The sequence below is a fragment of the Portunus trituberculatus genome, chromosome 37 (genome assembly GCF_017591435.1).
Source record: "Portunus trituberculatus isolate SZX2019 chromosome 37, ASM1759143v1, whole genome shotgun sequence".
Lineage (NCBI taxonomy): Eukaryota > Metazoa > Arthropoda > Malacostraca > Decapoda > Portunidae > Portunus > Portunus trituberculatus.
The window spans coordinates 22213428-22225927 of record NC_059291.1 but is presented as its reverse complement, the minus strand read 5'-3'; the positions used below and the strand labels follow the sequence as shown (position 1 = coordinate 22225927).

The following is a 12500-nucleotide window of genomic DNA, read 5'->3' as shown; positions in this document are numbered from 1 at the left end:
CAGCAGCAATAGAACGTTCGGAGAGGAAACTTAAGATGAAGTTACAAAGAGAAGGATAGAAGCCGTAGGAGGGTAGTTTTGATATCAAAGCTGCCAGACTCTATTAAAAGCTTTTGAGATTTCTAACGTGACAGCAAAAGGTTCACCGAAATCTCTAAAACAGGATGACCAATACTCAGTAAGGAAAGTCAGATGATTACCAGTAGAACGATCTTCACGGACGCCATACTGGCAATCAGATAGAAAATAATGAAGTGACAGATATTTAAGAATTTTCCTATTGAGGATAGATTTAAAAAAACTTTAGACAAGCAAGAGATTAAACCTATAGGACGGTAGTTTGAGGAATTAGAACAGTCACGCTTTTTAGGAACAGGCTGAATGTAGGCAAACTTCCAACAAGAAGGAAAGGTAGAAGTCGATAGGCATAGTTGAAACTAAAGAATTTGGCCAGGCAAGGTGCAAGCATGGAAGCACAGTTTTTGAGAATGATAGGAGGGACCCCATCAGATTCATAAGTTTTCCGAGGGATTAGGCCAGAGAGGGCATGGAAAACATTGTTACGAAGAATCTTAATTGATGGCATTACATAGTCAGACGGAGGAGGAGAGAGAGGAAAAAGCCCAAAATCAAAGGTTTGAGAGAAGAGTTCAGCTTTAGAGATAGAAGTGATGGCAGTGGTGCCATCAGGATTAAATAAAGGAGGAAAATATGCCAAAAGTCTTGAGGGGAGTTGGAGTTTGAAAGATTTTGACTTTTCTTTTTATATATGAAGGAGTGTTTGGCAAGTTAAAGAACAGACTTGGCATGATTCCGGGTGTAAAGTGTGTGAGATTTAAAAGATGGAAGGCTCAAGTACCTTTTATGGGCAACATCTTTATCAAGTACAGCACGAGATCAGACTGTGTTAAACCAAGGTTTACAAGGTTTAGGTTGAGAAAAAAGAGTGGGGAATGTATGCCTCTATGTCAGACACTATCACGGCTGTTATACTTTCAGCACACAGAGATGGTGCTCTGACACGGAAACAGTAATAATCCCTGGGAAAATCTGAATTCTACCTCCTCAGGTACCCCAACTGGTAGAGGCAAAACGCCAGAGGAACCTCCGCCTTACGGAATCCTGAGAAGGGACTGGAGAAATAGGAAAAGATACAAATATGAGGTTGTGATCGGAGGAACCCAACGAAGAAGATAAGGTAACAGCATAGGCAGAAGGATTAGGGCTAAGGAAAAGGTAAAAGAAATGTCAGGAATACGAGTAGGTTGTTGCACCAGTTGCTCTAGGTCATGGAGGATAGCAAAGTTCACCAGGATGGTCAGTGAAGGGAGAGGAAAGCCAAAGCTGGTGGTGAACATTGAAATCTCCAATGATGGAGATCTCCACGAAAAGATAGAAGGACAGAATGTGCTCCACTTTGGAAGTTAAATAGTCAAAGAATTTAGTATAGTCAGAGGAGTTATGGAAGAGATGGACAGCACAGATAAATCTAGTTAGAGAATGACTATTGAGCTGAAGAAAGATGATGGAAAACTCGAAAGATTCAAGAGCGTGGGCAAGGGAGCAAGTTAAGTCGTTGTGTACATAGACGCAACATCCAGCTTTGGAACGAAAATGAGGAGAGAGAAAGTAGGAGGGAACGAGAATTGGGTATTGTCATTTGCCTCAGACACTTGTGTTTCGCTGAGGAAAAAGAAGATGAGGTTTTGCAGAGGAGAGGTGGTGTTGTACAGATTGAAAATTAATTCCAAGACCGCGAATGTTGCTGAAGTTAATGAAGAAAAAGTTGAAGGAGCTATCAAGACGCTGCTCGCTGGAGAAGCTCTGGACATCTGAGCAACATTAACTTATACCTTAGTCCATCATGTCATACTTTATGAAATGCCTTGCTTACATCTATTAAGATCACGATGCATTGTTTCTTGTTTGCAAGAGCAGCTGCTATAAACTTATAGGCTATGGTTATTGCTGAATTGGTTCCCCTCTTTTGTCTAAAGCCGTGTTGTCTATCTCTTATTACGTTATGTTCATGAGGAAAGTGTTTAGTCTGGTTAGTAGGATTTTCTCGAAGATTTTTCCAGGCATTTCGAGAAGTGATATTGGTATGTAGTTTATGGGATTGTGGGGTGGTTTTCCTGCTTTTGATATGAATTTGACCAGAGCAGATTTGAAAGTTGTTGCAAAGAACGAAATTGATAGGCAACCGTTGAAAATATCGGTTAGTTTTTGTATGGCCTTTTCCGTGGCATGAGCTAGAACTGCTAGATGCACCTTGCTAATTTTGGAAATATCAGGGGCTTTGTTTTTTTTTTATTTTCTTAATGTGCTGTTAAACTTCATCTATTGTAATTTTTTAATATAAAAGTTGTCTTACTGCAGTCTCGTAAGGTCTGATCGGTGGTGTGGTTGCAGGCAGGTTTGGTTCTTGTTTATGTGTCTGAAGATGGCATCTTCATGAGTTTGACTGAATTTAGCCTTTTCGTTATCAATAAACTTAAAAGTGTCACTCCACATGTTTTCCATTAAAGTGTATTTTCCATTGTCTTTGTACTATTTGTTGTCCTGATTGTCAGTAAGATAATTAGTGGTGGTGATGTCTTTTGTACATAATCTATTTATTTTAGACCAAAATCCTTTAGTGTCTGTTGGAATTGGCAATGTCAGGTAGTTTATTTTCCCAGTGATTGTTTGAGGCGGCCTTATATTCTTCTCTTATTTGTATTTTAATAGAAAGCAGTCTTCTGTGGCTGATGTGTGTCCATCCTTGCGTGTTGGCTTGTTGTTTTAAGGTGTTGTATTGATGTTGCAGTGTTTTGATGGTGCTGTTAGATTTCATCTAGGTTGTTTTAAGTATAGACGTGTCTACTGCTTGTACTACTTGTTGAAGCCAGTTTCCTACCTCTCTGTCTAGGTTTTCCGGTGTTAGATTATTTAGGTCTGTAAGAGTGATGTTCTTGTCCAGATGTGTCCTGTATTTTTCTCAGTCTGCGTGCTTATTCTTATCCCTTAATTTTTACATTAAGTAAATAGGTTGTGTAGAGAGAGTGAGGATTATTGGAAGGTGGTCTGATGATGTAGTGTCACCGTGTTCTATATGTGTGTTTAAAAAGTTATGTTAGTTGTCCAGAATTTTGTCAGGAGTAGTGGCTGCACTTTGTTTGATATAAGTTGGAAAATGCGGTCCTAGGTGTATCAGCTGTCCTTGATCCATTAGGTTTGCCAGGCTGGTGCCAACTATATTGTTAGTGGTGTTTCCAAAATACCTGTGTTTGGCATTGAAATCCCCAATTATGTATGTAGGAATGTTGTTGCTTAGGAGTCTGCAGAAGTCTGGGAATGGAAGGTAAGGTCGTCTGGGTGGCAAGTACGTATTTGCGATTATGACTGGACCAAATGATGTTTCTATTTCTATAGCAATTATATATGTAATAAATTCATCATATAGTTTGTGGAATTTATGAAATGTATTTTCTAACCTGGTATCTTAATTGATGCGCTTGTTGTTGGCCCTTGACTACTGATCAGGAAGATGTCTGGTTTAGTTTGTAATACATCTAAAATTATTGAATTATTGAATTTGTTGTTTGTTAGTTCGCCAGCTGAGTACGTTTAGTTGCATTATTATTTTATTCATTGGAGCTGTTGGTTTTCTGGCGTCGTGGGTCTCTGGGCTCTCGGCGATATTTCTTCTAATTTTCCTGATCTTATTTTCCTGAATTGTCCTCTGACAACTGTATGCCTGCAATCATAAAGTCCATTCTTATTTTTCACTGTTCTTGTATTAGTTCATTTTCTGTATTGTTATGGTTGGTGTAAGTATATTTGTATACCTCTTGCTTTGAGACCTACTCCTAGTTCAGATGCTGATGTTTTTAGGCCATCCTCTTTCTTCACTGACAGAGAGCTGTAAACCGTGATGTTGGTTTGTTTCTTCTATTCTGGAGTCATCCAGCAAGGCTTGGCTATGACTTCTGCTGATCATTTTGGGTGGTACTGATCTTGCTGACGCTTGTACTAGTTGTTCTTCCTCTTTTTGCTCTTGTTGGCCTTTGGCTTGTTGAAAGTGAGATAGATGGTGGAGCGGTGGTATTGAAATTTTTTTTTTTTTTTTCTTTTGAGATGAGGCACTCTGGAATTTTGATAGTTGGTAAATTGTTCAGTTTAAGTATCTTGTTTAGCTCAGCTTCGTAAGATCCTGGGTTTTGATATTCATGTAATGTGCGTGGGTAAGACAGACATTAACTCAGGCCTTGTTCACACAGGACGGTTTGCACAGCGCGGTTGGAAACGCGCGGTAGCATTTTCAATGATAGCCTATGGAATCGTTCACACACACAGTGGTTTGGAAACGTGGCGGTTTCCAAACCGCCGCGGTTGCAAGATTTTCCTCGCTATCGTGCGGTTTACCAGCGTGTCGAGATACACGCAAACATATTACATCGTTCACACAGGGCGGTGCACCGCACAGTTTGAGGGCACTGAGCTACATTATTGGCTGTACGCCAGCCAATGAGAGAACAGAATGTACGTTACTATGACAATCTTGGGCTCTGCCCGTGATGAGTCACGTAATACCATTCAATGACTGCAGTACCGCTGTCTGCTGAGGAATGGAGAGAGATCAGTTTGACACTTGTTTATTAATCAGTGAAATTGAAAAACGCCCACTGACATGTTTGACACTGACGGAAATCCTACATACGTGTGTGTGCTACGGAAAGAGCATACTAAGTTTCAAAGTTTCAAAGTTTATTAGTAAATATATACCAGCACTTTATATTCTAGCATACTAGAATATAAAGTGCTGGTATATATATGTGTTGTGCGGGTGTGGCTGGCTGGTCAGTCGTGTCAGCCAATCAGCACGCGTCATTCTGCCTCCTTTAGGACGGTATGGAGGACTCAGGAATTAACTGGCTGTTGATGCTGGGAGTCTTGTTGTGAATGTAGATTGCTTCTGTCATCCACAGGCGAGTTTTGCATGGTTCTTTATGTAGGATGATTGTGTTCTCTTTTATTTTCTTGCGGTTGAAAGTAGTGTTTGTGTGGTTGGTGACGTGGTGTTTCTTGATGGCGCCGTTCTGTAGGTGGGCTGTGATGCGCTTGGATAAGGTAGTGATGGTTGAACCAATATATGTAGATGGTCAGCGACTGCAGTCACCATCATGGCATGTGTATTGGTACACATTCACCTCTTGAAGCGTTGCTGTCGTCGGGCGGCAGTTGTTCTTGAGTACGAAGCTGGATGTGCGCTTAGTTTTGTAGTGAATTATGAGCTTAATATGTCAGTTAGGATCGACAGGCTTGACGTTGTTGTGATTTTTTTTTTCAATGCTTTTCCTTCGGCGTTGTAGGCGAAGGTCATATAGTTTTTTTGTAGTAGAGGCGAATTTCTTGACGGGGGTCTTGTTTTTCTTTGTCATCGAAGTAGTTATTCATTCGTCGTCGTACTACTTCGTCGATTTCTACTTTACTATATGCGTTATTGGTTGACATCTGGGATGCTCTTGTTGACGGTGGACCATGATGAACAAGGGTGAAGGCGCGCTTGACGAAAACGTTGATGACACTGCGACGGTATTTATTTCTTGGGGCATTCAATGGCGGCGTTAAGGGAGAAACCTAAATTTGGGGGCTTGGCATAGACTTCAGTAGAGAAACTGGTGGCGTTGCGTTGAACTACGATGTCAAGGAAAGGAAGCTGCTGCTTGTTCTCCAATTCGTGAGTGAAATTGAGAGACGTGTAATTCTTGAAGGTGTGTATCAGGTGGAGAACTTCGTTGTTAGTGTCGATAAAGATGTCATCTATATCGACACTGACAACGAAGAAGTTCTACACCTGATACACACCTTCAAGAATTACACGTCTCTTAACTTCACTCATAAATAAATACATAAATAAATAAATAAATAAATAAATAAATAAACATATATATATATATATATATATATATATATATATATATATATATATATATATATATATATATATATATATATATATATATATATATATATATATATATATATATATATGGTGTTAGCTATACACCTCAGTGCTACTACCACCTCAACCCCAGAGTGACCGAACAGAGGGGAGCGACCTCACAGTTCTCATGGTCTATACGCCTCCAAATCGAAAACCAGTCAATAAGCTATGCAGTCAAATGTGAAATATTATAATTTTGGATTAATTCAAGCAAACAAAGAAAGTATGAGAGAGAGAGAGAGAGAGAGAGAGAGAGAGAGAGAGAGAGAGAGAGAGAGAGATCACCATTTGTGTGTCGAGTGTAAAATAGACATGAATGCGGGACAGATGTAGCCAATGCCCAGAGTACCAAATTAGTTTTGTTCAACTATAGGAGAACCAGACCAGTTTTGAAGGATTTTTTTGTTTTGTTTCAGAGACCTATTTTAATAATGTTGCTACACTATCAAAAGGAAAAAAAAAACCCTGTTAATACCCTGGCTAATCATCTCTGTGGCCTTTGAAAGTAGTCCTGGGGTGAAGTGTGTGTGTGTAATTCACTGTTTGATCTGCTGCAGTCTCTGACGAGACAGCCAGACGTTACCCTACGGAACGAGCTCAGAGCTCATTATTTCCGATCTTGGGATAGGTCTGAGACCAGGCACACACCACACACCGGGACAACAAGGTCACAACTCCTCGATTTACATCCCGTACCTACTCACTGCTAGGTGAACAGGGGCTACACGTGAAAGGAGACACACCCAAATATCTCCACCCGGCCAGTGAATCGAACCCCGGTCAACTGGCCAGCGCTCTAACCACTGAGCTACCGGGCCGTGTGTGTGTGTGTGTGTGTGTGTGTGTGTGAGAGAGAGAGAGAGAGAGAGAGAGAGAGAGAGAGAGAGAGAGAGAGAGAGAGAGAGCATGGTAGCAAATTCACCGCCCACATTATATACAATTGTATACCAAGACACACACACACACAAACACACACACACACACACACACACACACACACACACACACACACACACACACACACACACAGCAGAACACTCACCGTTACAGGGGGTGGCGGCGACGTGCAGGCGGTAGGGGTTGGCAGGGGTGTTGGCAGGGAGGGGAGTCCCAGCGTTCAGTATATGTCCGTCACTGGTGTACAGCTTGATGACATCACCTGGCGCCGCCCCGCACGCGCTCCGGAACAACTCTAAGGAAAGAGGAGAAGAATGATTGAGTGGGAGTTAAAGAGGAGCTTGAAAGAAAGGTTGGGTGATTACGGCAAAGTTTGTGTGGGGGATAATGGTTATATTATGTGAAGGAGATTAGGAAAGAGGGAGAGGAGGAGGAGGAGGAGGAGGAGGAGGAGGAGGAGGAGGAGTACAAAGGAAGAGACTTTTATACCCTGATTAAGCTTCTGATGTAAATATCATACACTGACTAAAAGTGGAAGAGACATGAAATCCTAGTGAAAGAAGGACGAGGATGAGAAGGAACTTTAATATGATAATATCGTCTCATGACAACTTTCTACTTTCTCTCAAGAAATGCAAAATTGCAGCTCATTCATGATAAAATAAACAAAAATTTCTTGGCAGATCAAATTCTAAGTTGATTGAGAGACAGAAAGTTACAACTTTCAATCTGGGACACAACCCAAGGTCGGCACCACAAGGGTAATGGTAATCGGATGCTTTGCAAGTCTTTTTCTTATCAGTGATATACTGCCGATTTCTTAAACGATAAAAAAACCTACGATACCATATTGTTAGTTAGCTACACGCACACATATGCAAACTTAAGAGCATCTGACGTGTTTCTGTGTATGCCTAGGATCCCCGTTATTGAAATATTAGTGTGTTGACCTGCCACACAACATGAGACCTACATCCTACAGCCACTAAATTATTTTACCATTTTTCTCCAACAAAAAGCTGTGTCTCTCTTTACCAAACAGTTACCTTCTAAACCAGGACATGTTAGTGAAACATAAATGTGAATGCATAAAAACACCTGCTATGGTAGTAAAGGAGCTTTAGGGACGTAGGGTACTATTCACTTCATAAATCACGATTGTGACTGTCCAGCTAACAACACACTGCTGGGTGTGCGGGTGTTTAAGAAATCGAAACATAAGTCTTGGGTGCTAGCACAACACAGTGGTGTATTGACCTATCAAAAAGAATTGTAGAAGAGTAAGTCTCTCTCTCTCTCTCTCTCTCTCTCTCTCTCTCTCTCTCTCTCTCTCTCTCTCTCTCTCTCTCTCTATATATATATATATATATATATATATATATATATATATATATATATATATCCACCACAAATTCTCAACCCACAAGCCACCAGGAGGATTAAAATGCGACGTATGATTTGCGTCTACTTTCGTTAAGAGATCAATGGGGAGTTTTCAGAACTAGTGGTTGCCACCAGGTGGCAGCACCCAAGATGTATTAGACTAAGAGGTAAACGCACTTCGGCATTATTGGAACCGCTGACGTCACCATGTGTATTGTTTACGTCTAGTGTTGTGGTGGTGTGTTCACGTGTGGCAGATTTTATCAGCAATTGTGTACTTTTCACGGGCTTTGTATTACGGTATTAATAGTTAAATGGGTAAAGCAAGAGTGTGCGCTGTATTTGGATGTACACCTGGTAAGGACAGCAACCTAAGATACCATAAATTCCCATCTAATGATAACCTTGCTAGACAGTGGATCCATAAGTGTTTCCGTTCAGACCATATTAATATTAAGTATGCTGTGGTTTGTGAACGACATTTTAGTTCAGCCCAGATTGAACGAAATCTGAAGTACGAGCTTTTAAATTTGCCGGTTCCACGAACTGTGAGAAATTTAAAACAGGATGCAATTTCTGATCAGAATCTGCCATCACGAGGACACAGATGCCAGGGAATCGGCCATCCACCAGCATTTAAAGATAAGAAACTGTGTATTTTGTAAGTGGTGGTGGTGTTTGTAGTAAATAAGTGGTGGTGGTGGTAATACTAGGTTCTAGTAAAGTAAGTGGTGGTGGTGGTTCTAGTCTAATACATCTTGGTTCTAGTGAAGAATGTGGTATGGTAGTGGTTCTAGTAAAGTAAGTGGTATGTGCTATGCTTGTGAAACGATCATAGTAGATGCTGGTGAAGCTAATACTAAGTTGGAGGTGCAAATATTGTAAGTATGTGGTGGTAGTTTAAATTAAAACATATGGTAGAGGTGGTGGCATATCCCCATATTTTCTTGCAAATCACTAAGAAACGTAAAATACAGTTAGTGGCATTATATCTACTAAACTTAGTAACCAAGATGCTAAAAGATAACCACTCAAATAAAAGAAATATGCGGAACACCTATATTCCATAATTAAAATCTGTCCTAGTTGGTTGATATGCTGACGTCACGATTCTGGGTTTTAAAAGCCTCCCGCGCTACGTCAATGATTTCAAGACTGAAGTGCGTTCACCTCTTAGTCTAATACATCTTAGGCAGCACCAGGGTTGGCCCCTTGTCGCTCATTAGAGCAATATCAAATATACTTACATTGTCATTCTAAATACATAAAGATGCAATGAGCTTATATAACATATTTTTCTGCATAATTCCTTCACAGTAGTAACACATGTAAAACCAAACTCTGTTCATGAACAAATGTATACAAGTTGATTTTCTAGTGAATAGGCAGTTTAGATTTATTTGGTCATCTCAGATTTCCAAAACAGCCACCCTTGATCGGAAATGTAATAATCCAGACGACAGGAGACATAAAGATAACGTGTCTGTGCTAGTTAAAAGTCCACATAGATCTACTTCCTAGTACATGAAAACAGCAATATGAATTAAAAATAGGCAACTGGAGTGTCCTGGCGATAGTAATGTTGTATCTCTAACCAAAACAAACACCTGACTCGGCCGCGCTGGTTGAACCTGGGAAACATGTTGTTATACAAGAAGTTGATTTTTTTATGTGGTTCCCATCTCCACTACTACTCTTCTCCCGTCACTCAAGGGCAGTCCTGCGAAATGTTTGTTTTGGTGCTCGTCTGCTGCTCGATGACTTTGCCGTGTCGCTCGCTTCGTGAGAAGAGATGCTAAAATCCCCACGAAAATAACTAGATCCATTTATCACGATCTTACTGAGTATGCTGTCTCATATTATATAGCGCAGTCTGATTATTTATCTTTGCCATTGTCCAAATCAATAGATTTTATACTTATAGTATCCCTTATTTAAGATATTGCTAGCAGTTTACTCGATAATCACAAAAAAATATTTCAGTTTTGACCATATTCTCCCTATATTATCAACAAAGGATATTTAATAGTCGATACATCATTTCAATACTATCATGATAATCAATGTTCTATGCATCTGTACCCAACTGGGATTTACTACAACAATATTTTAGCTCATGTCACTAGGGGACAACCGGCGGCCATGACAGTTCCGAAAACTCCCCATTGTGCCATCTCACCCTCCTCACATGCGTGCGCGCACGCATACACATAAACAAACACACACACACACACACATACACACACACACACACACACACACACAAACAAACACACACACACACACACACACACACACACACACACACACACACACACACACACACACACACACACACACACACACACACACACCGCGTAGTGTAGTTGTTAGCACGCTCGACTCACAATCGAGAGGCCCGGGCTTGAGTCCCGGCGCGGCGAGGCAATGGCACCAATCGCGATCTGTGTAGTTTTCATTGTTCGCCAGCTGGTTTAATTCACAAGTTGGTCCTGCCTATCGCGCCGAACTGTCGCCCTTGTGGAAGCCCTATTAAAAAAATATATATACTGATATTCATGCTTACATACCTCATAATATAATTGTTTGGTTATTTATCTATGTATCTGATTGAAAATGACATAAAAATATGCAAATATATGTTCCTAATGGTGCAAAGTATGGATGTACCAGTGTCCCATCAAAATATTTTTTGCAAGTCTAATAGTACATATATACCTTATCACAAAATTGTCAGAGTTTCTGCATAGGATAATTCTCCACTCAAAAAAGCGTAGAGCAAATATCACTGAGTAGCATTTATAAAAAAAAAAACAATTTTCGGAGTCTGTGCCGAAATAACTTGGCCAACATTAACGAAACCGAATTTTCCTAACTGAATCACAACAAGCGAACTTGGTATGCCTTTTGATATCAGAAAGTTTCTCAGAGTTGGCACTGTCCATTTTCTAAGTTCATCCTCACTAATATCCATAGTGTTATCCATAGTGAAGTCGTTGTGTAGCGAGTGTGGCGATGGCTCTTAACACGCTAGATTTGTTTACGTTTCGATAGAACAATCTCGGTACATGTTAGACAATATCCTCTATACTGTTAATTTCTTAAGACTATTAATTGTTGTGATTTTCTGTATGAATATAATTCATATTAACTTTCATGGAAAGAAAAAGGCATTAAAACTACGCTATACCTATTAATGATCTTTTCTATTTTTTGTCCCAGAAATGGAGATGGTAAAGAAGAGCGCTCGATATTATATAAATATTTCCACTTTTTTATCTTATATGCCACGAGTACATTCTTAGAAAGATTATAACTATTTTATTAAACCATTTAATATTTACAAAACGTGCAGAAAAGTACGTTCCAGTTGACCAACTTGCTGTGAAATAATTAATCCATCTGGCGGTTGAAGGCACCTACATAAAAGATCACGATCGGTCCCATTGGGCATGCATCTTAATGTGTGGCCCCTGTTCATCTAGCAGTAAATAGGTACGAGATGTAACTCGAGGGGTTGTGGCCTCGCTTTCCCGGTGTGTGGAGTGTGTTGTGGTCTCAGTCCTACCCGAAGATCGGTCTATGATCTCGGAGCTCGCTCCGTAATGGGGAAGACCGGCTGGGTGACCAGCAGGCGACCGTGGTGAATTACACAGACAAACACACATAGTTCTGCAAAATGTTATCATCAGACACACTGAAACCGGTGAAGACTGAGGGTTATGGTAGATTTGTTTCGTTACGTGGAGGTAAATGGCATTGTTTATGTTAAGTCTCATGAAGGTGAAAGGTGGACTTTTCAGTGATAAAAAGAAAACAAATGAAAAATAATGAGTTGTTGTGAACCCGATAGATATTTATATAATTATATAAAAAAGAACGTTATCATATATGCTACTGTTGCTGCTACTGCTGCTGCTACTGCTACTGTTGATGTTACTGTTGTTGTTGATGTTGTTGTTGTTTTTGCTGTTGTTGTTGTGTTGTTGTTGTTGTTGTTGTTGTTGTTGTTGTTGTTGTTGTTGTTGTTGTTGTTCTTGCTCTTGCTGCTGCTGCTACTATTACAACTATTACTGCTACTACTATTACTACTACTTGCTACTGCTGCTGTTGCTGCTGCTGCTGCTGCTACTATTACTGCTACTATTACTGCTACTACTATTACTACTACTACTGCTGCTGTTGTTGTTGTTGTTGTTGTTGTTGTTGTTGTTGTTGTTGTTGTTGTTGT

At 40.1% G+C, this 12500-nt stretch overlaps 1 protein-coding gene across 3 annotated transcripts in view; it reads right to left on the bottom strand.

Moving 5' to 3' along the window:
* LOC123514395 (high affinity cGMP-specific 3',5'-cyclic phosphodiesterase 9A-like) overlaps positions 1–12500 on the bottom strand; it is a 459159-nt gene that overhangs the window by 176859 nt on the left and 269800 nt on the right. For all 3 annotated transcript variants that reach the window (XM_045272307.1, XM_045272306.1, XM_045272305.1), the window contains one exon: positions 7032–7181. Coding sequence is in view for 1 of the 3 variants with exons in the window: in XM_045272305.1 (XP_045128240.1) it covers positions 7032–7181 (150 nt within the window). In the remaining 2 variants the exon portion in view is untranslated. The remainder of the gene's footprint in view (positions 1–7031; positions 7182–12500) is intronic.